This window comes from Diabrotica virgifera, chromosome 9 (genome assembly GCF_917563875.1).
Source record: "Diabrotica virgifera virgifera chromosome 9, PGI_DIABVI_V3a".
In the NCBI taxonomy this organism is placed as follows: domain Eukaryota; kingdom Metazoa; phylum Arthropoda; class Insecta; order Coleoptera; family Chrysomelidae; genus Diabrotica; species Diabrotica virgifera.
The window spans coordinates 55,990,409-56,018,203 of record NC_065451.1 but is presented as its reverse complement, the minus strand read 5'-3'; the positions used below and the strand labels follow the sequence as shown (position 1 = coordinate 56,018,203).

General features: G+C 32.0%; 1 protein-coding gene across 2 annotated transcripts in view; it reads left to right on the top strand.

The window, feature by feature from the left end:
- The first annotated feature begins 3,766 nt into the window (after positions 1 to 3,766).
- Positions 3,767 to 27,795, top strand: part of LOC126891893 (arf-GAP domain and FG repeat-containing protein 1) — a 260,586-nt gene continuing 236,557 nt past the window's right edge. The window contains exon 1 of one of the 2 annotated variants that reach the window (XM_050661234.1): positions 3,767 to 4,259. In XM_050661234.1, the coding sequence (XP_050517191.1) occupies positions 4,096 to 4,259 (164 nt within the window). In that variant the 5' untranslated portion in view covers positions 3,767 to 4,095. Of the gene's footprint in view, positions 4,260 to 5,566; positions 5,624 to 27,795 lie in introns of those variants that run through there. The other variant, XM_050661235.1, reaches the window with a different exon arrangement.

Genomic DNA, 27,795 nt, shown 5'->3' with positions numbered 1-27,795 from the left:
TTAAATTAAAACCTTTAAACCAGCGTACGGCCTATGGATATGATTTTTTCTGAAGTAGATTTTTGCAATCAGTTATAACTGATATAGAAATTGACCCCATAGAGCTGAAAATCAAGTAGATCCTATTGTACAGTCCGTTAGAAGGAAAACTCCCGAGCCTCAACAAGAATCAATCGTTAGATAGAAGGCTCAACCAGAATCCTACAAAAAGAATTACTAGTTTTTAGTTTGTAAGTTCCAAAGCTATCGCCGCAGTGCCTAAAGTAAATCAATCCCAGAAACGCGACCAAAAAAGGGGCAAAACTGCCAACCAAAAAGGATCTGGAATTTCACAGGAAAAAATGCAGGCTATAGAGGCAAAATCAGCAAAAAGAAAGATAGCCGATGCAGTTGTGGCTCGTGGCCTTGGAGATAGGGTCGGCAAGGTTTTTTTGTCTCCTCATATAGGTATACCGTCAAACTAAAAGGCTTAAATCATCATAGGAGATTTTGTTGTTTTTTGTTTTTTTATTTGATGTACTTGACATTCTCTCTTGTTTCATGGTGTTTCGACAATACGTGTTGATTCTTTTGAGACAAGATAAATCCCGTTTATTTGAGGCCGAAATTGGTGGTAGTGGTGATAAGAAAATTGATGAACAGTTTGTTATAATGAATTGCAGTACTTACTACATATAGAATTATACATACATATTTTGTAACTTATCCCACTTTCTGAAAATATTTGGATCGGCATAATTTTTAAGTACCTAACTTGTTATAATAAATATCTTGGAAATTCTTTGGCGAAGGTAACTTTTAAATTTTGAATCGTCAAAGAGGTCAAAAATTTGCAAATCTTCAAAATTCGAAAAACGAGTATCTATTTGCATATATTAGTAGGTATCCAAAATTTGAGGCAGATCTTGTCCATTTAGTGTAACAGGTGGCACTGTACCTCTCCATTTGGTAAATGTAACCTGCACTGATTTTACTTCATTGACTTTGATTCTCCAGTTTCTTGTCCAGTCCTGAATTTTCACTAGATGTTGTTGGAGAATTCTTGCGGCTATGACTGGGTCTTTGTGTTTGACCATTATCGCTTTATCATCTGCAAAGGAAGCTGTGATTGTTTGGTTGCTTAATGGAAGATCAGCTGTGTACATAAGATAGAGAAGTGGACCAAGAACACTGCCCTGTGGTACCCCTGCCTTTATCAATGTGATTTCTGATGTTGTCTGTCCGACTGCTTGTACTGCGGAGATTTTTATTCAAGTCCCACAGAGGCAGAGCCTATTTTACTTCAAATCAGGCCTGAGGCACTACACACTTTTTGGAGCCCTAAATATAATTAAAAAAAAATAATAATAATACTGCACCAAAAATTTCAATTTTTATGAACAATAAATACAATTTATACCGATTTAAACAAACAAACATTGTTTAATTGGACGGCGTTATGCAGAAAGCTACCAACCCTCAATAGTGTCAAACTGAGATAATCAAGTTTAAAGTTTTTATTGATTTAAAAAATCTGTAGGATATGTTGCTACTACTTTGTAACTTTTTTTTGACTGTGGATAAATATTTTGGTATTTTCAACATGTTTAAATATTTGAATTCTAAATTAAAATGAGAAATGGCAAATTTTTGTGGATTGGTAGGTTTCTGCATTTTGCAAAGTGGGAAATTAATACCAACAATATTAAATAAAAACAACAGTAATGTTAGAAAAATTATTTTTATTTACAGGAAAGTTAACGATATGAATATTTAACGTAATAATTTAGTAAATTTTAATATTAATCTACTTCATCCACTTCAAAATCTAGATCTTCAACATTGACATTTTAACCCTCAACATCTTCAGTTATATTGGCACCCTGCAAATTTTGATAAAAAGTCAATGCATCAGCAGGAATAAGGTGCATCATTTCCTTTAAATTTTGTAATTTCGCCTCAGCGATAGGCTTTCCGTTAGGCCACAGTGGTATTAAATCGCTAAAGATTTCTTCGTTAGCAGTTCTACCTCGAGAAGATTTTTTGATACGGTTGTGAAAAATCATGTTGTTGTATCATTAGCCGAAATGGGTCAGACTTTTCTATTTTGATTGACCTGATCTTCAACCAATTAATTTTTTCTTTATCTTCGGTCACTTTGCGATTAGAAATTTTTTGTCAATGTTTATTACGCCTAAAAAATCTTCGACGTGCATTTGGCTTACTACCAATGGTCTCTGCTTTCTACAAGAACGCATTACCTCGATATAGTCATTTGAGGTATATTATCTTTGCTGTCGTTTAAGAGCCGACTCAGTATTACTGGATCAATATCAAGTGGGTTGGAAGGTTTCTGTAAATTAAAAGTATACTACCAAGTGGGTTGGTAAGTTTCTGCAAATTATAGTATCAGATAAATTTAATATGTGGCTTAGCATTTTTATAGTTTTATAGGTTATATATTAATCTAGAGGTGATAGGTTTTTACAGAATGCAGAACTCGTATTTTGTTGTCCAAATATGCATCCAACCCAATATCTGATATATTGAGGGTTGGTAGCTTTCTGAATAACGCCGTCCAATTATAAGTCTTATTTTTATCATTTATCATTTCCTATTCCTAAAATGAAATAATTTTGAAAATCTATTTTGATATTGTAATAAAAATTTTTTTGGTGATATTTCCGGGCCCCATTAAAATACGGGCCCGAGTCAGGTGCCTCACGAGCCTAGTTGTAAAATAGGCCCTGCACAGAGGGATGGATAAGCTGTTCCAGTTGCCATAAATGGGCTCACCATTCATGTGGAGGTGTTGAAGATGAGGATGATGAAGCAGAAGCAGTACTACTTACCCTATACGACGGGTATAACGGGGTAATTTGTATTATTTTCTGTTTTTTTTTTCATATAATAAGAAAACCTTTTACTTTTTAACTTTAAGTTACCTATATTAATAAATAGTGACAATGATATTTGCCTTATTTCAAGACCTTGAACGTGACAGATTTGTTTTAAATCCCAATTTAAACCTTAAGAGGAAACAGGAGCGATCAACAGGTAGCGAAAACGCGTTCCAAGATTGCGGCTGTAATTTTGAATATTTTTTCGAGTTATTTGGCACACGTATTCGTAATATAATATAGAATGGCGGTACAGAGCCCAATTTGAAAAATATGTTAATATGCGGAAATTACTCTGTAATTAAATACAATATTAAAAAAACGAGCCTGTACCGCCATTAAGAAGAACAAAAAAATACACTTTCTTCAAATAAACTTTTTTATCCGATGCCTAGATTATGTGCCATTTTGGAACTACTAAAATTTTTTATTTTATTAGTAGTTCCAAAATGACACAAAATCTAGGCATCGGATAAAAAAGTTTATTTGAAGGAAGTGTATTTTTTTGTTCTTCTTAATGGCGGTACAGGCTCGTTTTTTTAATATTGTAATTAATTACAGAGTAATTTCCACATATTAATATATTTTTCAAATTGGGCTCTGTACCGCCATTCTTTATTATATTACGAATACGTGTGCCAAATATCTCGAAAAAATATTCAAAATTACAGCCGCAATCTTGGAACGCGTTTTGGCTACCTGTTGATCGCTACTGTATCACCTTAAATACAGTACCCCATTTTGCCCGAGTTTCCCCTAAATAAATACGTGGAGCAAATAACATAACGTATCCATCTCTAGACTGGAACGACAGCGTCCGCCTCTAATCGCGATCCTGGCACCGATAACCACCAAATAGAAGTCTCGCCGAAATACGTCATACGTCAGAGTTCTCGGTTTCAGTTGTCATCTTTGTTGCGAGTAAAAACGTACCCTCGCAATTTACTTTAGTGCCTTAAAAATTACCGTTCAACAAAATTGTCGCGTTTCCTAAAAATCTCATGTTAATCCGATCCATCTATACAAATTGCCTTAACTTTATAAATAACTCGACAAATTAAGAAAGTTCTCTATTTCGAAGTGCACTTCATTGTTACTGGGTTTGGTGAAAACAGAATTCCAGCACTTTTAAATTGCAAGTCGGACTACTGAATCATTTGGGTTCTCTGTAACTCAACCGTACAATTTCTAGTTAGGGTAGTGAAGTGTTAAAACCATGGCTGCTTCGCGAAGAAAGCAAGACGAAAAAAATCTAAAAACTTTGCGTGAACTAGGAGTCCTACTTGCCAATAAATATTGTTTTGATTGTAACCAACGCGGCCCTACATACGTGAACGTTACCATTGGATCCTTTGTTTGTACAAAATGTTCAGGAATGCTGTAAGTACCGTTTCTAAACTTTTTTGTATTTCAATCCTGCTTTTTAGACGTAATTATCAACAAAGATGAGCGATGAGCGAAAATGTTCTATTTATATTGTTGAAACGGTTTCTTTTGTTCCTGTATGTAACTCTTTGTAAATATGGTAATGTACGTTTATTTAGATGGGACATTACTTGAAATTTATATGTTTATGGGGTTTTTATGATTAGATCATATACCTATCATTGATAGGTATATCCTATCATTAATTTTACATAATAGAAAAAATATTCCATCGATAACTGATAATTATTAGATCAAAATGAATTCGTATTTCAGTTAGGTACTTTCAAAACCAAATATCAAATTTAATCTATAATCTAGATGGATATAAACGCCATAGAAAAATATGCACAGGTGGTTCAAAAAAACCATCAGGAAATAGCACATAACAAAAGTTATGTTCCTGCTCTTTTAAACAATACAAACAAAAAATGTCTTTTTAATGTTACAATACAAACAAAAAAACGTCATCTTTATTTGTTGTATGCCATACTTAGTGCCTTTTCAGCACTGATTGTTGGATATCAGCCTTTTTGGTTTTTACATTTTTTGACTAATTGAAAAAATGTTTTACAAGCCCTAAAAATATATAATATACCTATTATCACTTCAAGCCAAGCAAGCCCATGGTTTCTTTTACAATTTTTCTCCATTCCTGTTCTTCGCTTTTCCTTTCCAATTTGCTTACATTGAGATAGCTCAGGTTGTCATTAACTTCATGACCCCATCTGGTTATAGGCCTCCTTTTTCTATTTTTACTGCCTATTGTAGCACTTAACACGATTTTTAGCAAACATCTTGGGTCTTTCGTTGGACATGTCCAAACCATCCAAGTATTTATTCTCTTACTTTTGCAATTATATTAGTCTTATATAATTCTTCTAACTCATTATTTGTTCTTCGTGTCCACTGATTGTTTATAATTTTCCTCCCAAATATCTTTCAAAGTATTTTTCTTTCTCATCCTTATAACATTGATCCCTCAGTTTTTGTCATAGTTCAGGTTTCTGAGACATATTATGTAGCTATTGGTCTTTTTAATTAAATTACAGTTTTATAGCTGCTTCGGATACATTTTTGCTTCCGAGTTTATCATTTGGGTTCTCCGTAACTCAACCACCCAGTTTCTAGTTAGGGTAGTGAATTGTTAAACCCTGGGCTGCTTCGCGAAGAAAGCAAGACGAAAAAAATCTAAAAACTTTGCGTGAATTAGGAATCCTACTTGCCAATAAATATTGTTTTGATTGTAACCAACGCGGCCCTATATACGTGAACGTTACCATTAGATCCTTTGTTTGTACAAAATGTTCAGGAATGCTGTAAGTACCGTTTCTAAACTTTCTTGTATTTCAATCCTGCTTTTTAGTGACGTAATTATCAACAAAGATGAGCGATATGCGAAAATGTTCTATTTATATTGTTGAAACAGTTTCTTTTGTTCCTGTATGTAACTCTTTGTAAATATGCTAATGTATGTTTATTTAGGTGGGACATTACTTGAAAGTTATATGTTTATGGGGTTTTTATGACTAGATCATATACCTGTCATTAATTTTACATAAGAGAAAAATATTCCGTCAATGACTGATAATTAGATTAAAATGAATTCGTATTTTAATTACTTTCGAAACTAAATATCAAATTTAATCTATAATAAACCTAGGTTGGTGTAAAAACTATAGGAAAATATGCACAGGTAGTTCAAAAAGTCAATCAGGAAATGGAACATGACAAAAGTTATGTTCCTGATCTTTTAAAAATTCAAAAATGGTCAATGTTACAATACAAACAAAAAAAGATTCATCTTTATTTGTTGTGTATGTCATAGTTTCTTTTCAGTGCTTGTTGTTTAAGAGGAAACAGTAGCGATCAGCAGGTAGCAAAAACGTGTTCCAAGATTGCGGCTGTAATTTTGTTTTTTTGAGATATTTGGCACATGTATTCGTAATATAATAAAGAATGGCGGTACAGAGCCCAATTTGAAAAATATATTAATATGTGGAAATTACTTTGTAATTAAATAATATATTAAAAAAACGAGCCTGTACTGCCATTAAGAAGAACAAAAAAATACACTTTCTTCAAATAAACTTTTTTATCCGATGCCTAGATTTTGTGTCATTTTGGAACTACTACTAAAATTTTTTATTTCATTAGTAGTTCCAAAATGACACAAAATCTAATTAGTCTCCATTACTATTCAATGTAGGTACATAGCGAATACATTTTTGAAGAAGTAGTACTATCTGAAAGACAAGTGAACGAATAATAATTAAAGGAAGTACTGTTAACAACAGAAGATGTGCAGATGATATGGCGATTTTGACAAGCTCTGCTGAATATCTCCAACAACAACTAGGTAAACAAGACAAGCAGTTTCTGTGAAAAATTGTAGGTACTAAAAATGAATATAAAAAAGACTAAATTTTTATAAATGATAGCAAACAAATATGGTACAAATAAAACATACATCTGGGATATGCACTGATAGAAAGAGTTAATAAATACAGATACATACCTACCTGGAAACCTGGATTTCGGAAAATGATGATCAAACAATAGAAATAAATGCCAGGATAGAAATAGCAAGAAATGAAAACAATTCTCTGCAGTAAAGACTTTGATTAAAGCTGAGAGTAAGAGCTCTGACATGTTAATGTCGATTCGCTAAACTGAAACACAACTGGGCCTCGATTTTTGACCCTTTGCTTCATTATCGAACGTATTAGCTTCATATACTAAACAGATACGAAACAAATACGTTTGATAACGAAGCGAAGGGTTAGAAATCGAGTCTACATTACAATCACAATAAAAATGCACTACAGTAAAACCTGTGTTAACTGCCACCTGCCAACATCAGCCACCTGTCCTAACGGCCAGTTTAAAAATTTCCCAAACCAATTATATGTAGACTACAAAAACTGGCAATAGCTGCCACCTTTCTATATCGGCCAATAGTTCTTTCATTTTTAGTGGCCGTTACTGACAGGTTTTACTGTATATAGAAATAAACAAACCAAGACACGTTGAATGTTCGAGGAGCACTCCCAAATCATGATGTGTGAGTGCTCCTCGTGCTTGTTTATTTCTAGTTAATCTTTAGTGTGATTGTAGTGTAGACAGTTGTGTCCCAAATTAGTGAATCGACTATACCTGTTTGTCAATATTATAGTATGGACTTGAGAGCAGGACACTGAAGCAAGACTGCATAAATAAGCTGGAGTCATTTGACATGTGGTATTATAGAAGAATGCTTAGGATAGCACAGGCATAGAAGAAAATGCACTAAATCGAAAAATTGCAACCAAATATCAATTCTACCAATTGCGTAGAATTTGGGAAGGGTCATCCATTCACTTTCCCCTATCGTATGCCTCTGGTAGTGCTAGTAGGGTGTACAGTACCTACACTTCCTGCCAAGTATGACAAGCATATGTTAAATGGTTTTAGGTACTGGGTACAAATAGTTTTTAAATTATTAAATATTTTTTTTTAAATAAGGAGCCACATTTTATTTAAGTGATTTGGGTAAATCTTAATATTTTAGAACAGGAATTTACATTTATAGACCAGGGCGCATCTGTAAAAATATTAGTACATTTAAACGTTTAGAGGTGACTCATATTTTTTGCAGAAATTGCTTGAAAATAACTCAAATAATAATATTTAAGTTATCCTCCCTCTCAAAAAAGTCCGGAACATTGTTTAAATAATCAAAATGTCAAAAAATGAAGGAAAAATTCGATTTTTTTCTTCGTTTTTTGATTATAACTTTAAAAGTATTCATTTCCGAGAAAAGTTGTACTGACATAAAAGTTGCGTAATTAAATTTCCTACAATATAGAATTGGTTAAAAATTTAAAAAATAGTCACCCTTGTTGCAAAATAGCAATAATTGCGAAAAAACCATACAAAAACAAGTATTCGCATTTTATGTTTTTCAACCATTTATGCTACACTTAGGGCCTTCATATTTCACCCAGAAAAACTTTATGATACAGTAAAACAGTACTGTAAATTTCATTAAGATCGGTTCAATAGATTTTGCAAAATAAATTTTGCAATCCAGCTTCCGCAAAAAAAATTCATTTTTTCAAAATGTTACAGGACTGAAAATAAAGCAGATAGCAAGTTGAATTTTTTTTTGCGTATAGAAGTGTACTGTACCTTTCATTTGCAATTTGCAAAATTAAAATCGATTAACTCCCACGGCGTCAGGAATTTTTTTAAATAAACATTAATTATTGGTGCTACGCGCAGGACAGCTGATAGTTTGCTCTGATTGGGCATTCCAATGACCTCATGATAATGATTGATACATTTTAATTTTTATTACATTTCGATATAAATAAATAAATTTGTTTATTGCCAAATAAAAACACATACTCTATCTTTTGAAATACCACTTTTTTTAGCAAAAACTTTCTTTGTTCATATATTTTAACTTAGAGAATAAAAGTTTATTATTTTTAAACATATGCAATTGTTTAAACAATATTTCACAAACAATAATAAAATTAGTTTGATTTTTGTGGAATTAAAATATTAAAATACGACAAAATATAGAGTAAGAAAATAATATATTAGATAAAGATTGGAAGACATTTTGGTGGAAATCAACTTGTGTGAATTGAACACCGCTGTCCTGCGCGTAGCACCAAAAATTAATGTTTATTTAAAAAATTTCCTGACGCCGTGGTAATTAATCGATTTTAATTTTGCAAATTGAAAATGAAAGGTACAGTACACTTCTATAAGCAAAAAAAAATTCAAGTTGCTATCTACTGTATTTTCAGTCCTGTAACATTTTGAAAAAATGAATTTTTTTTGCGAAAGCTGGATTGCAAAATTTATTTTGCAAAATCTATTAAACCGATCTTAATGAAATTTACAGGTGTTTTACTATATCATAAAGTTTTTCTGAGTAAAATATGCAAGTCCTAAGTGTAGCGTAAATGGTTGAAAAACGTAAAATGCGAATACTTGTTTTTGTATGGTTTTTTTAGAAATTATTGCTATTTTGCAACAAGGGTGACTATTTTTTAAAATTTTTAACCAATTTTGTATTGTAGGAAATTTAATTACGCAACTCTTATGTCATTACAACTTTTCTCAGAAATGAATAGTTTTAAAGTTATAATCAAAAAACCAATAAAAAAATCGAATTTTCCCTTCATATTTTGACATTTTGATTATTTAAACAATGTTCCGGACCATTTTGAGTGGGAGGATAACTCAAATATTATTGTTTGATTTATTTTCAAGCAATTTCTGCAAAAAAATTGGAGTCACCTCTCAACGTCCATCTCAAAACAGATGCGCCTTGGACTATTAAAATATTTCCAATTATTATTAATGAAGCACCCTGTATAGATACATTTGTTCTAACCAGAATTTGAAAAAAAATCTGATTTTTTAAATAAATTTTTGTTTATTTGAAATTTATTTCTTCCTCATTGTCTACTGTATATATTGTGTAGGTGTATATGTTGTACTCAATATCCGAATTCGGCCACTGACCGAAATTTATACACACAACACGTTGTGAATTTCGTTTATTTCTCACATCGCGTTTTGGGTATTTTTGACGTGCACAGAACGCGTTGTGGATAAATTACAGTGACCCACAATGCGAAACTATGAAGGCCGTCAAAAACACATGACGAATTTCGTTTTCTACACGAAGTGTAGAACCCTACCAAAAGAATTTAGAGAATCAAGACAAATATATGAATGAATCTTTAGAAATCCTGAACAATAATAACCTGATTAAAAATAATGAAGGTGCACCCAATATACAAAAAGGCAAAGTTGGCGGCAATTTCACTGACCAGTTAACCCAAAGAAGTAAGATAATATTGAATGAGAGAGAAGAATCACATTAAATGATGAGAGTTGAGGCATCAAAGATGATAAATATGTCGATATGTGAGTCAAATAAAGGATTTACTAATATCTTGATTCGAGTGACGGATGTTGATAGAGGTCGATTAACTCCAAGAAATGTATTACCCATTGTTTCTGAAATTAATAATGATGGCTTGTACAAACTCAGTACTGGGAATGGATCACTAGATGGATTATTTTGAGGAAATGAACTCCTTCAAACCGATTCGAAATTCATGTTTGAATCAAATGATATTAGTAGTAAGAAAATACCCTTGCTAACTGCAGCAAATATATGTCATACAAAGGTTCTGGTCAAGGTTTTCTCAGATGCATCTGTAAAAGATTTTGTGGTGACAATAAATGTACCTACTAATAAACAAAGGAACAAACAGTGTAATTCAAAAGTGCCATGGATCGCTGACATGCAAAAATAAAGGAAGAAAGGACATCGCACACATCTTATGGAAAATATAATGTCACTCAAATTCAATAAAATTTATACGATTAGATTCGTTTTAAATTAACGATCAATTCTTATCATTGCGCCAACTCTTAATTATGATTAATTACGGCGCAAATTGCAATTAAAGTTTATCGAAATCACATTATTGGAGTCCATAAAATGTTAGTTACAATCATTATTGCTCTGAGTGCTATTCATAACAGCTTAAATCCCGCTGGGCCTAAGCGGATTAGTGAAACTAATCCGCTGATTTATGGAGTACCGAAAATCTGGGTATTTTAAAATATTTTTTCTCTCTCAAACTTATGTACCTACCCATTTGATTTCAGATTTATTTATATCAATTTCTGCTCTTATTTTTGAAAATAGAGAGTTGGCGCAATGATAAGATTTGATCGTTAATTTAAAACGAATCTATTGGTATAAATTTTATTGAATTTGAGTGACATTATATTTTCCATAAGATGTGTGCGATGTCCTTTGGTTCTAAAATTGTTTGTGTTTAAAACTTATTTTTATATGCATTGTTTAAATAAAATTAGAAGTTTCGCTTTGTGGGTATTTGTATTGCCCATAACGCGAAAAATCGTCGTGTGTGTCCGACGGTGTTTGTAGTTTCGCATTGTGGGTCTTTGCATTATATCCACAACGCGTTCTGTGCATGTCAAAAATGCCCGAAACGCGATGTGAGAAATAACCGAAATTCACAACTCGTTGCGGGTATAAATTTTGGTCAATGGTCGAATTCGGGGGGAATTACTCTCTATTTTGGGGATAAAGTGAATCATTTTCTAAGTAGACAATGTTACACAACACAGTACAGTGCAAGAACTCAACAACAACAACTACTTTCTAGAAATTTTGATACTATAAACAATTATTTAAACTAATATAAACAAACTTTTGTTTGTGTGAAGGTAAAGTAAACTTGTCTTTATTTATAGAATAATAAGAAATGAATCTTTTGTAGATATAGACACTTCAAATCTGATGTTATAAATCTTTTTATGTATGCAATTTTCGAAAAAGCTCTATATTATCTTTCAGTAAAAGAGCAAATAGTTTAAGAGGTAGTTTTCTGTTCTTTTTCTCTCTCTTCAGTCTTGACCCGACGCACGCCGACCCGGACGCCCCTCCCCTATCCTAAGGATATTTAACTGGACAAAATAGATATCCAAATTTTAACAATTACAGAAATTAGGTATATAATAACAGGCAGTTGGACTTTGTAAGTCCTAGATTTTCTAAATGGTAAATATTAAATTCTTTACTGTATGTCAAAAAATGTGCATTACCTACGTCTTAAAATCCACCAAATTTTATTTGCATATCTTAACCGGTTTTAAAGCAATAAATAAATCGTCAGTTTGTAAGAAAACTTTCAACACCCCCTATCTCGGAAACGAAGCATTTGTGGACATACATTTATACAGCAAACTGTCATTATTTCTTCATGCAGATTTACCCTTTAAAGTTTGCCATACTTATTTAAAAACACCCTGTATTGATGAAAAACAACTTTTTTATGGTCCAACAAAAGCGAATGAATAAAAAAACAGAATGTGGAGAAAACATGACGCTATACCTAGGTAGGTTTTAAAGTATTTTATAAATGCTAGGCTAGAATATTCCCCAGGGTGATGCTTTGAAAAAACCACAGTTTGATTAGTACACTCGGTATATAATGAAAATTTACCTGTTTAACAACTATATTATTACAGCGATATTGTTAAAGAATAAGGTTATAACATATTAAAAAATCACTTAAATCGGACAATAGGTTTAGGAAATTCGTGACATTAAAAATGACTCATTGTTAAGGTGGTGCGTTAATTTTGCTTTTTAGTGTATTTATTGCTAAATCGAATGCCCTTTTTGATAAGCTGTCTAATTCATAGACACAATAAAAACAGGAAATGTTCTGCTTAATCACCAGAAACAAATTATTATTTGCTTTACACAAGTATTCCATATCACTTGACCTTGACATAAAATATGTCTCATAAAAATTTAATTGTTTTAAATAAATTTTTTAAATTCTTAATTTTTTATTGATATAAAAGTTGAGTAAAATGTTTAATGCTTTAATTAATTATAGGGCAAATAGTTCATTCTTTCAGGATTTTTACTCCTATAAAGGGTAGTTTTTAAGGGCTGAATAAATATCACAAAATCAATTTGCAAATAGCAATATAAATTTGGGTATTTGAACTAAATAGACCATATTTATAAAATTTTGAAGCATCTAATTTTTTTATAAATTGTAGTGTCACGGTTGAGGTTTATAAGGGATGAAAATATTAACTAGTTGCGAAATTAATAATTCATGAATATTAAATTGATTTCAATTCACTAGGAAAATTTTGCCTTAAGGGGTAGGCGCAAAATCTTGGTCCAATGCTATTTAATTTTTTCCCATAATCATCACTACAATGATGATTATTACAATTACAATCTAGTCATAACTGATCAATGAGCAATTTTAATTTAACCTAAATTACTACTGTTCCTTAAAGTTAAGAGCTTAACCCCATAGCGTCTCTTATCTAATCTAACAAGATAGTGCACTATTCTAACACACACGCTATTTAAATGCATTCATTTTTTTTTTCAAATCCGAGGAAACTAATAAATATTTTTGAAAAATTTAAACGTACAATGAAATATTAGATACATTATTATTGAGAGCCGAAAGTCCCTTGAAATAAACAAAAAGTTTCTTTTGGATGAACTATTTAAAATTAAAAATCACACTAAATTTTCTCTTTTTTTTTCACTCCTGTAACTTGTTAAAATAGACATTATAGAAGTTTTCAGGGACTTTCGGCCCCCAGTAATAATGTAGCCTTTCTATGTCTAAACCGATTTTATATACCCCCATTATAGACCATTTAAAGACCACCATAAAGGGTTGCAAAATAATTATTATAAAATGCATTCTCATATCATAAATAAATATTTATTTAACATACTTAAGATTTAAATTATCATAAATATGCAGATTTTAATTTTTGGTAAACATTTTTGGTTTAATTTTTGGCTAGTTTTCATCCCTTAAAAACAAAACCACACATTTTAATCATTTAACTTGAAGAAAAGGGTAAACTAATCTTAAGTACTTGCAAAATTTTAGTAAAATGGTGTGATTCTTTAGAATTCTGAGGTTTTACAATATTTTACTGTATAACATAAAAGAATGGACTGTATGTCTCTAATTATTTTTTTTTATATATTTTTTAGTTTGTTTCTATAGTAGAATTTTTTAATACATCCTTGTATGTATAGAAACAAAATCCAAGACGTTTCTTTTAGCCCCTTTTGTCTAGTGTAGTGTACAATCCTCCTTTTAGTTATTTGATACTGAACCCATATAGGAGTAGCTTCATATAGGAGTAGTATGTCTTATATTTAATATGGGTAACACATGGGTTTAACTTGTTTGGCTTGAGCACACCCCTTAATGCTGAAACATGAGAAATATTTAGATTTAAAAAAATTAAAGGGTCATTTATATAAAAAAGAACAGTTAAGACTATACAGGTCGTTTTTGAAATTAAAAACAATTCAGTGGCATTGATGAATTATTATTCTAATATTGATAGAACCTTTGGATAGTAGGTTTTTCTATTTTTTTTAAATTTTGTACGAAAACCACTTATTTGTAAAAAAATTGATGGTCTATAAAAACGAAATCAAATTCAATTCAATTTAAATCTTGTCTCTGAATATAATAAAATGAGATGCTAAAAAAGGTGGTTTAAAAAATTTTTTTCATTATTATTTTGCAAAAGTGTCGTTACTCTTTTAAGGATCAGTGTATATTAACCGTCAGTACTGCGGAAACAAAACGATTCAAAGAAAACACACGTTTTTGTCTTATTACTGAAATCATGAAAAGTGTTAAGGACAAAAATAGAAGTTGTGCTGGAACTGATTTTCAAAAATCGATTAATCGATTTTTGAAAGTTGATTCATTGATCGATCGAAAAATGGTTTAAAATGCGATTTTTTCCATCCTTGCCGTAATGCTAATCTACTAGTTTGAATCTTATTCTTTAATCCGGTCAGCTTAGACATCAAAATGCTTGGCAAATAACAAAAATTGCCGGAGAGCCAAATTTTGGTGGAGAGCTAGGGTATACCATAACAAATAAAGTTTAAAAAGTCCCCATCGATCCCATGTGTGCGTCAAAAGTTATTCGGGGTCAAAGGTCAAAATTTGAGATTTTTTGGATTTTTTTCGAAAACGGTAAGTTTTATCAAAAAAAAACCTCAAACCAAAGTTGTAGATCTTAACATTCTCTACAAAAATTATCCTTACAATTTTTTTCCTAAGTGTTACCATTCCTGAGATATCGCGATTTTAAAAGTTACTTTATACATTATATGCACATATAAGCCACGTATATACATATGTGGCCCTTAAGACAAGTATAAATGCCTATTTGTGTCTCTTTTATATAGTATATTATACTATTCGGAAAATGTTTCTTCAAAAGGTAATCAGTCCCAAACTGAATTTCCTCTATCCACGTGGCCTTGAAAAACATTTGGCTATACCATTGTTTAAAAAGGAACAGATTGTCTATTATAGGCAATGGCTACAGTATTGTCCGTAGGTCTGGTTCATAATATTATCTATTTCTTTTAGTGCTAAAGGTTCAGTTCAAGTGAATATAAGTACTTATTACAAGCGTCTACCATTTAGTACCGTTACCGTTATTTGTACAATTTTATAGTTTTAAAAATGTCTCAGTTTTGCTTGATTTGCAATAAACTTTTAAGTGAAACTAAAACAGTTGTGGTTGATCGTGGAATGCCAAATTTAATCGAGGCTAGTGTCGAGAGAGGTGATGAGTTTATTGAGTATTTAAAAACTCAAAAATCCGTTACAATACACGTGAATTGCAGAAAATCATACATCACTTCAATCGCTGCAGTGAAAAGACAACGTGAGGAGGAACAGGCTAGTACTTCAAAAGTAAGTCCACCTCATACTAGAACGCGAGTAAGTAAATCACAATACCGATACTTAACTTTTGTAAAAAATACGCGAAACAAGAAACAAGTACAACTATCATGTCTTCCTCCAACATCAGCATCTGCTTTTCAACATTTGTATCGAGTATATTATCAAGTTCAAACATGGCTAGGCAATTAACTGAATCCAGAAGACTGGGGTTGGAAATTAATAGATAATACTCTGGAACCGATTAAAACCTTACTCCCACCTGCTCCAGAAAAACTCCTTAACACTATTTTTTGCAATTGCAAAAAAGGTTGTAGTGCCAAATGTGGATGTAAAAAAGTCGGGTTGCTGTGTTCTCTAGTGTGTACCAACTGCCAAGGTCAGTCTTGCTCAAATGTCCAGTTTAGTACAACAGAGGAAGACTACTGTGATTTTAATGAAGAGACCAATGACTCAGTCACATTTGAACAATTTTTGAACATCCAGCAAGAGGAAGAGGAAGAAGATGAAATCGAAGAAGACTTGACTGTTGAAGAAGTCTTTCAAGAATATGAATCTGATTAAAATATCTAAAGAAATCAAAACAATAGTTAACCTAATAATCAATAGCATTATCAATAATCAATATCAATAATAAAGGTAATATCTAGAACTTGACCGGTATTGTTTCCTTAAATTATCCTAAAATTGTCAAAACAGTTTGGAGTAGGCCTACAGGGGAAACCACGGTAAAAAAACGCGCCGAGTACACTACCTCACAGGTGGTGTCGAAACGTGTGCATATCATGTATAATGTGACTTTTTGAATCGCGATATCTCAGGAATGGCAACTCTTAGGAAAAAAATAGTAAGGACTATTTTTGCAGAGAATTTTAAGATCTACAACTTTGGTTTAAGGTTTTTTTTGATAAAACTTACAATTTTCGAAAAAAATCCAAAAAATCTCAAATTTTGACCTTTGACCCCGAATAACTTTTGACGCACACATGGGATCGATGGGGACTTTTTAAACTTTATTTGTTATGGTATACCCTAGCTCTCCACCAAAATTTGGCTCTCCGGCAATTTTTGTTATTTGAAATGTCTATATAGACCGGGTTATAATGAAATCGACATATTCCTTCGATTTTTCGGATTCCATTGTATATAACCAACGTTTTAAAGCTAAACCCAATTAACTCATGCCGATTTCACAATCGAATAAAAATTTGTATCTATTTTACCATCAATTAGGCAAAAATGGGTGTTCTGGTGAAAAGTAACATGGGTATTACTGAAATCAGAAAGCGTAAAGGCCGATTTAAAATGTTAACATAAATTACAAACAATAGTCAGTGTCAAATATTTGCATATCGTGTGCATTCACAAAAATCATCGCTAAGTACTTCATGGAAATGGTTTAAAATAAGTCAAGTATCGTGTTATTATAGTACCCAGGTTGTTGTTAAGTTTATTCAATAGCAAACTTTATATAATATATGAAAAAATGCTTGTCCGACAAACATGACAGGAATTATATTGGTGGTAAATAGCAGTCTGATTTTTGCATGAGAGTTTAATGAAAGTATAACAAATCAATTGGATGTTCTGTTCAACAAAATACATGGGACGTTTTCGTAATATGACGTTCCAAATTTTTAAACTGTTCCACAATTTAAACTTCCCCTGTTCCAGTTTTCCTGTACATCAAAGTTTGTCCGACTAGACACAGTTAAGCTATTAACAAATTTTCAGCTTGCTATTAATTAACTTTTTTTTGGTACGCGGGATCCACGTATACACGATGCCGACAAAGTAAAAGTAGAATACTAGTACGTTCTTTAAAGGTAAAATATTGCAAAACTTCTAAATTTTAAAGAACCGCTTGGATTGACATGAATTTGGCATACACATAGCTAACAAGTCAAAGAAATAAAAGTGATATTGTACCGATATGTGCTTTTGCCCTAGAGGTGAGTTTCCCCCCCTTTTGGGGGTGAAAAATATATGTTCGAAATAAGTCCGGAAATGGATAAAATGACTAATTCTAAGCAACTTTTGTTCTATAAAGTATATTCACCAAGTTAATTACTTTTCGAGTTATTTGCGAGTGAATATGTTAATTTTTCTACAAATTAACCACGTTTTCAGACGTTTTTTCGCAAATAAACTCAAAAAGTAAGTATTTGGTCAAAAAAAATCCAATCAAAAATATAGCACGTAAAAAAGTGAAAAACATGGTGTATATATTAGGTCACTATACCTAGTAGAAGCAGAGTTATAGCTAATGAAAAATAGATTCTTACTCGTCAAATTCCAGATCGAATATTTTAACGTGCCATAACCAAAAAAACGAAACACTTTTTTGGGCAAAACTCATTTTAACTTTTTTAAAGTGTTTAAAAAATGCTTATTTATGTTAAAAAAAATAGCATCAAAAGTAAACAAGTTATGCTCAAAATAAAGTTAGTCCCTTTTTTTGGTAAGAAATCGGGAAAATCACCCCTAATTAGCATTTCAAATGAACTTAATTGTTACCACTTCACAAGTTTTTTACTCGCGTATGTATTAATCATATGATCTGTAAGTTTCATCGGTTCAAAGTCCTTATTTTTGAAAGAGCTGTAGTTAAAAGGGCTTGAACGAGTCACTTATCACGAGTGTATGCAAATTTAGAAACACCGAATCTTAACCAATTTTTGTCTTACATAAAAACAAAAAAAATATAAAATACCTATTCAGAAAAGTAAAGCCGACTTTTTTTATTGTTTCAGATTTTTTTTATCTCTAATCATTTTTAAGTTATTTTAAAAAAAAGCATTTTTTCAAAATTAAAATTTTTAAAAATTTTACTTTAAAACCAAATTTTTTTCAAAATTTCAAAATTCAAAATTCACTTTGAATCGATGAAACTTACAGATCATAAGTTGCTAATTGGGGGGGGGGGGTGATCTTCCTGATTTTTTTTGCCAAAACAAAAAGGACCAATTTATTTTGAGCGTAACTTGCTCACATTTGATGCTAGAATTTTTTTTATAAAAACAGAAATAAAGCTTTTTTAAACAGTTGTAATGTGTTTTTCCCAAAAATGCTTAATTATTTGGATATTTCACATTGAATTATTCTATTTGGAATTTTTTGAATATGAACCTATTTTTCATTAGCTATAACTCTGCTTTTGCTAGGTATAGAGACCTAATATATATTGATGTGATCTTGATTATTGATATGAGATTATATTTTTGATGTCATTTAATTTAATCAATGCATTAATATAATCTAATTAATTTACCAGATCACATATCAATATGTTTTCAATCTCAGGGCGAATTATAAAATTAATTACTTACTCTCGTGGCTTCTAAGTATTTCTTAATGGTTCCTAATCGGGATAGGAAAGAAAAGAGTAAAATAATAACACATATGGGTTACAATTGTAATCAAAATATTGTTTATTTTATTTAACTGGCAATCACTGCTTAATATTTGCTATATCTTATTATTCTTAAACATAACATTTACACATGGGAATCTTATTTCCTTTTGGTTTCCAATTGAAAGTTTTTATTAACATTTAACTATTATGATTTCTTAGCAACAATTCTATTTAAGTTTGATGAAGCTTTTCTGATATTATTGATTATGTTTCTTCAATTTTAAATGTGGTATTTAATACGAAAAACCCATACATTCATGTCCAAACAAATGAGACTGACCTTTTTCTGGTGAACTGAGAATGTCTTCACACAATACCCGTTTCCTGCTATCCTTGGCTGCGATCAAAACCTCGTCCTGGCTTCCAGTAATGTTCTCCTTTGAAGCTAGCTCGTATAGCTCTCGTTTCCTGCTTCTGTCGTGATGCTGTGTTCTACCTTTTTCGAAACTGCAATCAGCTACCGGGAACTCTTGGCTCAAGGAGGTTCTTTTACTCTCAACCTTGCCTACCTCTCGTTCCACGATAGATACTCCACACTCACGGAACTACACCGGCTTTCTCACTCTCCGTACACTACCGTCTACTACTCGACTTCACTTCTCGACAGCTCAAAACATTCTGCTCTCACTTTGTCATTCATTCCCCTACTTTCTAAATATCCCTTCCAAATTCACAAATCAATCTTCCACCACCAACTCTCATTCGTAATATTCCTCAAAACCAATTTTTAATCTTTCTAAATATGCTTAATGGATTTCAAAAGAAAATATTTAATTCCCATTCTAAAATACTTTCTAACTATTTACAAATTTTAATGACCTATTCTCTCTTTCAAATGAGTCTTATTTAGCATAGGCTAATGATCGAAACCTTCCGCGAAAAACGATAATGAACTATCATCTATTTCACTGAGTTTTATTTAGCATAGGCTAATGATCGACCTTCCGCGAAGAAACGATAATGGTACGCGTCATTCACTTTGTTTATTCTAAGCACATTGTTCCGAGTTTCGTACGCTTATTCTAATCACTTCTTAAAATTACATATAACAATTTGTTGTATACAGGTTGTTTTAAATTTATATGCCCGTGGTTGAGAAAATTGAAAATATTTTATATTGAATTGAATTCTGTTTATAATTATCAAAATTTAATTTTCATATCAAATAGAAATATAACAAATCCCCGCCTTGTATTCGATAAAATTTATCTGCATTTTTAAATAAATTTTCTCGAGGCAAAATCAACTCCCTGTATATTTCCTTACTTTAATCTACGTCTTATACCCCTTCTTCTTGTATTACTCTAATTAGTCCCACCTGTAGAGTAATTGTTTCCTTATTTTCAGTGTCCTCATCCTGTGTTAGAGTGTCGGCTATTATGTTGTTTTTCCCTTTTTCCCATATCAATCTTCTGTCTTTTTCCTCAGATTTTTCACATACTTTTACCGTGTATTCTGCATCCTCGTTTTCATATGCCTCCTCTTCAAATGCCACTGTTTCGATCATATCTTTTTCGCTTTCATTTGTTAGCTTTATTTCTTCTTCTCCTGAGCTCATCTCTTCTTTTGAGGAATCCCAGTTTTCTTTTGCTTTTGATACTTTCAATTTTTCTTCTTCTGGGCTCAACTCTTCTTTTGAGGAGCCACAGGTTTCATTTTCTTTTGTCTTTTTCTGACTTTTTCGCCCTTTTCTTCTTTGTCCTTGCTTCGTTGCCCAATTCATTTCCACTGTTTGTTCTTTACCTGATTCGTCCGTATTTTGTTTCTCCTGTTCCTTGTCCTGTTCTTCTTCTTTTTCCTCTGTTATATTCATCGTATTATTTTTAAAATCTATCACTACATGTTTTCTGCCAATTCGTCAACTCCTACTATCATGTCATGTGACATGTTTGGCATTATTACACATTGTAGTGCATACATCTTCTTACCCAGTCGTACCATTACTCGTCTGCCTTCATTTATAGTTGCCAATGTCCGTTTGTTTGCGCCCACTAAATTTACCCTAGGTATTTTGTAAATTAAATTTGTTAAGTTAACTTCTTCTATTAGTTTTCTGTTGACCAATGTTATTTCAGATCCAGTGTCTATCATAATTTTAATTGGTTTCTCGTTGATAAATCCATCCACAAATTTTAAATTAACTCCATTTTTCTTTTCGTTGTTTCTTGCCAATTTAATAAACTCCTTGGGGTTAAAAAAGATTCCTGTTTGATTTTTGGTTTTTAGTGAGCGCCGTCGTGAAAAGACGCCGGTTGCTCATCGTTGTTTCTATTTTCGTCATAATGTCTCTGTCCGTCATATTCATCTGTCTGGGTATTATTTACTTCTCTTCTATTTTCTCTTGGTCTGTCGGATCTGTTTCGGTTTTCTCGATATCCCTGTTCATTTTGTCTACCATTATTTCTGTTTTCTTGATTTGAGCGTGTGGTGTTTCTATTCTGGTATTCTCGATTTCTGTTCTCATTCCATTGCCTATTTCTTTGTTCATAATTTCCTCTTCCGTTGTCTCTATTTTCGTTTTCCCTTCTGGGATTAAAATCTCGTCTTGTATAGTCCCTCCTATTTTGATTTCTATCTCTGTAATCCTGTGTTTCTCGGGGCCTGTAATCTTCTCGCGACCTTCTTGATTTTCTTTCACTTAAACGTGATTCTCTTATTTGTAGGAATTGGCATAAACTATCTATGTCTTTGTAGTTTTGCAATGTGATATGGTCTTCCAGCGTTTCTTCGAAATGTCTTGCAATCAGTTCGACTAATTGTTCCGATGAGTAATTATATTGTAAATGTTTTGCGTTATAGTAAATTTGTAATGCATATGTCCTTTCTGATATACCCATCCTATCATTGTATTTCCCATTTTGCAATTCCTTGTTAATTTCCAATTGTTGGACTTTTCCCCAGAAATAATTCAAAAATTTTTGTTCAAATTGTTGCCAACTGTCAAATTCTTCTTCTTTGCAATCGAACCATAGGCTTGCTTCATATTTTAGATGGTTTCTGATAGTTTCTTTTGCTGTTTCGAAATTTCCGATGTGTTGTATTTTCTTTTTCAGGCTATTTATGAACGGCACTGGGTGTAATCTTCTTACATCCCCGCCAAGCCTTATCTTCACGTCATCTGTGCTATGTATAACCATTTCTCTTCTTTCTCCTACATTTTGTTGAGTATTGATTTCCGCAATCTTTCTTTCCATTTCTTCTCTGATTGCTTGAATAGCGTTTTCAAACTTGTTTTCCAAATTTTGTATTTCCTTTTTCTGGCCATTCGTTAACTCCTCCATTTTGTTTTGAATTATCATTTCTTGTTCTTTCATGTGGTCCTTCATTCTAATTTCTTGTTCTTGCATGTGATCTTTAATTTTCATTTCTTGCTGTTCTATCTCGTTTTTCATTGTTGTCAAACATCCTTTTATTTCCTTTTCATACTTTTCTATGCGTTCCTCTATTTTCTTATTGTTCTCTTCTATTGCTTGTTTTGTTTCCTTTTGATTGTCATCCATTTTTTGTTGTGTTTCATCCATTTTCTTTGATGTTTCTTCCTGATTTTTATCCATTGTCCTTTTTGCTTCATCCATTGCTAGTTTTGTTTCCTCCTGATTTTTATCCATTGTCCTTTTTGCTTCATCCATTTTTTGTGACTGGAGTTGCATCAGTTGTAATAGTTTATCTATTCCTGATAATTCTTGCTGTTCTGATGCCATGATTGTCTTGTCTAAAATATCTTCTTGGTCTGAATTATTCTCTTGATTTGAATGTTCTTTTTGTTTTTTGTTGTCTTTGCTTTGGCTTCTTGTCACAGACATTTGTTTTCAAGAAGTACTGTCCCCGCCAAATATGAAATTTTATTAGTATGTTACCAAGACGACTTTTTCTCACCCAAATATTATAAATTGTCAATAAATATATCAAATGTAAATATCGTAAAAATAAATATTAAATCAGTTATGTAAAATTTGTACCTAAAGAGATCTAAAATTTTATGTTATCAAATGTAAGTATCTCACTTTTTACCACAGGCATATAAATTTTCAAATACCGGCTTTACTCTTTCTATCCTTCAAATTTGCCACTAGAAATACTTTTCCATGCTTTCCACGTTGGACGACAGTTGATGTGATCTTGATTATTGATATGAGATTATATTTTTGATGTCATTTAATTTAATCAATGCATTAATATAATCTAATTAATTTACCAGATCACATATCAATATGTTTTCAATCTCAGGGCGAATTATAAAATTAATTACTTACTCTCGTGGCTTCTAAGTATTTCTTAATGGTTCCTAATCGGGATAGGAAAGAAAAGAGTAAAATAATAACACATATGGGTTACAATTGTAATCAAAATATTGTTTATTTTATTTAACTGGCAATCACTGCTTAATATTTGCTATATCTTATTATTCTTAAACATAACATTTACACATGGGAATCTTATTTCCTTTTGGTTTCCAATTGAAAGTTTTTATTAACATTTAACTATTATGATTTCTTAGCAACAATTCTATTTAAGTTTGATGAAGCTTTTCTGATATTATTGATTATGTTTCTTCAATTTTAAATGTGGTATTTAATACGAAAAACCCATACATTCATGTCCAAACAAATGAGACTGACCTTTTTCTGGTGAACTGAGAATGTCTTCACACAATACCCGTTTCCTGCTATCCTTGGCTGCGATCAAAACCTCGTCCTGGCTTCCAGTAATGTTCTCCTTTGAAGCTAGCTCGTATAGCTCTCGTTTCCTGCTTCTGTCGTGATGCTGTGTTCTACCTTTTTCGAAACTGCAATCAGCTACCGGGAACTCTTGGCTCAAGGAGGTTCTTTTACTCTCAACCTTGCCTACCTCTCGTTCCACGATAGATACTCCACACTCACGGAACTACACCGGCTTTCTCACTCTCCGTACACTACCGTCTACTACTCGACTTCACTTCTCGACAGCTCAAAACATTCTGCTCTCACTTTGTCATTCATTCCCCTACTTTCTAAATATCCCTTCCAAATTCACAAATCAATCTTCCACCACCAACTCTCATTCGTAATATTCCTCAAAACCAATTTTTAATCTTTCTAAATATGCTTAATGGATTTCAAAAGAAAATATTTAATTCCCATTCTAAAATACTTTCTAACTATTTACAAATTTTAATGACCTATTCTCTCTTTCAAATGAGTCTTATTTAGCATAGGCTAATGATCGAAACCTTCCGCGAAAAACGATAATGAACTATCATCTATTTCACTGAGTTTTATTTAGCATAGGCTAATGATCGACCTTCCGCGAAGAAACGATAATGGTACGCGTCATTCACTTTGTTTATTCTAAGCACATTGTTCCGAGTTTCGTACGCTTATTCTAATCACTTCTTAAAATTACATATAACAATTTGTTGTATACAGGTTGTTTTAAATTTATATGCCCGTGGTTGAGAAAATTGAAAATATTTTATATTGAATTGAATTCTGTTTATAATTATCAAAATTTAATTTTCATATCAAATAGAAATATAACAAATCCCCGCCTTGTATTCGATAAAATTTATCTGCATTTTTAAATAAATTTTCTCGAGGCAAAATCAACTCCCTGTATATTTCCTTACTTTAATCTACGTCTTATACCCCTTCTTCTTGTATTACTCTAATTAGTCCCACCTGTAGAGTAATTGTTTCCTTATTTTCAGTGTCCTCATCCTGTGTTAGAGTGTCGGCTATTATGTTGTTTTTCCCTTTTTCCCATATCAATCTTCTGTCTTTTTCCTCAGATTTTTCACATACTTTTACCGTGTATTCTGCATCCTCGTTTTCATATGCCTCCTCTTCAAATGCCACTGTTTCGATCATATCTTTTTCGCTTTCATTTGTTAGCTTTATTTCTTCTTCTCCTGAGCTCATCTCTTCTTTTGAGGAATCCCAGTTTTCTTTTGCTTTTGATACTTTCAATTTTTCTTCTTCTGGGCTCAACTCTTCTTTTGAGGAGCCACAGGTTTCATTTTCTTTTGTCTTTTTCTGACTTTTTCGCCCTTTTCTTCTTTGTCCTTGCTTCGTTGCCCAATTCATTTCCACTGTTTGTTCTTTACCTGATTCGTCCGTATTTTGTTTCTCCTGTTCCTTGTCCTGTTCTTCTTCTTTTTCCTCTGTTATATTCATCGTATTATTTTTAAAATCTATCACTACATGTTTTCTGCCAATTCGTCAACTCCTACTATCATGTCATGTGACATGTTTGGCATTATTACACATTGTAGTGCATACATCTTCTTACCCAGTCGTACCATTACTCGTCTGCCTTCATTTATAGTTGCCAATGTCCGTTTGTTTGCGCCCACTAAATTTACCCTAGGTATTTTGTAAATTAAATTTGTTAAGTTAACTTCTTCTATTAGTTTTCTGTTGACCAATGTTATTTCAGATCCAGTGTCTATCATAATTTTAATTGGTTTCTCGTTGATAAATCCATCCACAAATTTTAAATTAACTCCATTTTTCTTTTCGTTGTTTCTTGCCAATTTAATAAACTCCTTGGGGTTAAAAAAGATTCCTGTTTGATTTTTGGTTTTTAGTGAGCGCCGTCGTGAAAAGACGCCGGTTGCTCATCGTTGTTTCTATTTTCGTCATAATGTCTCTGTCCGTCATATTCATCTGTCTGGGTATTATTTACTTCTCTTCTATTTTCTCTTGGTCTGTCGGATCTGTTTCGGTTTTCTCGATATCCCTGTTCATTTTGTCTACCATTATTTCTGTTTTCTTGATTTGAGCGTGTGGTGTTTCTATTCTGGTATTCTCGATTTCTGTTCTCATTCCATTGCCTATTTCTTTGTTCATAATTTCCTCTTCCGTTGTCTCTATTTTCGTTTTCCCTTCTGGGATTAAAATCTCGTCTTGTATAGTCCCTCCTATTTTGATTTCTATCTCTGTAATCCTGTGTTTCTCGGGGCCTGTAATCTTCTCGCGACCTTCTTGATTTTCTTTCACTTAAACGTGATTCTCTTATTTGTAGGAATTGGCATAAACTATCTATGTCTTTGTAGTTTTGCAATGTGATATGGTCTTCCAGCGTTTCTTCGAAATGTCTTGCAATCAGTTCGACTAATTGTTCCGATGAGTAATTATATTGTAAATGTTTTGCGTTATAGTAAATTTGTAATGCATATGTCCTTTCTGATATACCCATCCTATCATTGTATTTCCCATTTTGCAATTCCTTGTTAATTTCCAATTGTTGGACTTTTCCCCAGAAATAATTCAAAAATTTTTGTTCAAATTGTTGCCAACTGTCAAATTCTTCTTCTTTGCAATCGAACCATAGGCTTGCTTCATATTTTAGATGGTTTCTGATAGTTTCTTTTGCTGTTTCGAAATTTCCGATGTGTTGTATTTTCTTTTTCAGGCTATTTATGAACGGCACTGGGTGTAATCTTCTTACATCCCCGCCAAGCCTTATCTTCACGTCATCTGTGCTATGTATAACCATTTCTCTTCTTTCTCCTACATTTTGTTGAGTATTGATTTCCGCAATCTTTCTTTCCATTTCTTCTCTGATTGCTTGAATAGCGTTTTCAAACTTGTTTTCCAAATTTTGTATTTCCTTTTTCTGGCCATTCGTTAACTCCTCCATTTTGTTTTGAATTATCATTTCTTGTTCTTTCATGTGGTCCTTCATTCTAATTTCTTGTTCTTGCATGTGATCTTTAATTTTCATTTCTTGCTGTTCTATCTCGTTTTTCATTGTTGTCAAACATCCTTTTATTTCCTTTTCATACTTTTCTATGCGTTCCTCTATTTTCTTATTGTTCTCTTCTATTGCTTGTTTTGTTTCCTTTTGATTGTCATCCATTTTTTGTTGTGTTTCATCCATTTTCTTTGATGTTTCTTCCTGATTTTTATCCATTGTCCTTTTTGCTTCATCCATTGCTAGTTTTGTTTCCTCCTGATTTTTATCCATTGTCCTTTTTGCTTCATCCATTTTTTGTGACTGGAGTTGCATCAGTTGTAATAGTTTATCTATTCCTGATAATTCTTGCTGTTCTGATGCCATGATTGTCTTGTCTAAAATATCTTCTTGGTCTGAATTATTCTCTTGATTTGAATGTTCTTTTTGTTTTTTGTTGTCTTTGCTTTGGCTTCTTGTCACAGACATTTGTTTTCAAGAAGTACTGTCCCCGCCAAATATGAAATTTTATTAGTATGTTACCAAGACGACTTTTTCTCACCCAAATATTATAAATTGTCAATAAATATATCAAATGTAAATATCGTAAAAATAAATATTAAATCAGTTATGTAAAATTTGTACCTAAAGAGATCTAAAATTTTATGTTATCAAATGTAAGTATCTCACTTTTTACCACAGGCATATAAATTTTCAAATACCGGCTTTACTCTTTCTATCCTTCAAATTTGCCACTAGAAATACTTTTCCATGCTTTCCACGTTGGACGACAGTTGATGTGATCTTGATTATTGATATGAGATTATATTTTTGATGTCATTTAATTTAATCAATGCATTAATATAATCTAATTAATTTACCAGATCACATATCAATATGTTTTCAATCTCAGGGCGAATTATAAAATTAATTACTTACTCTCGTGGCTTCTAAGTATTTCTTAATGGTTCCTAATCGGGATAGGAAAGAAAAGAGTAAAATAATAACACATATGGGTTACAATTGTAATCAAAATATTGTTTATTTTATTTAACTGGCAATCACTGCTTAATATTTGCTATATCTTATTATTCTTAAA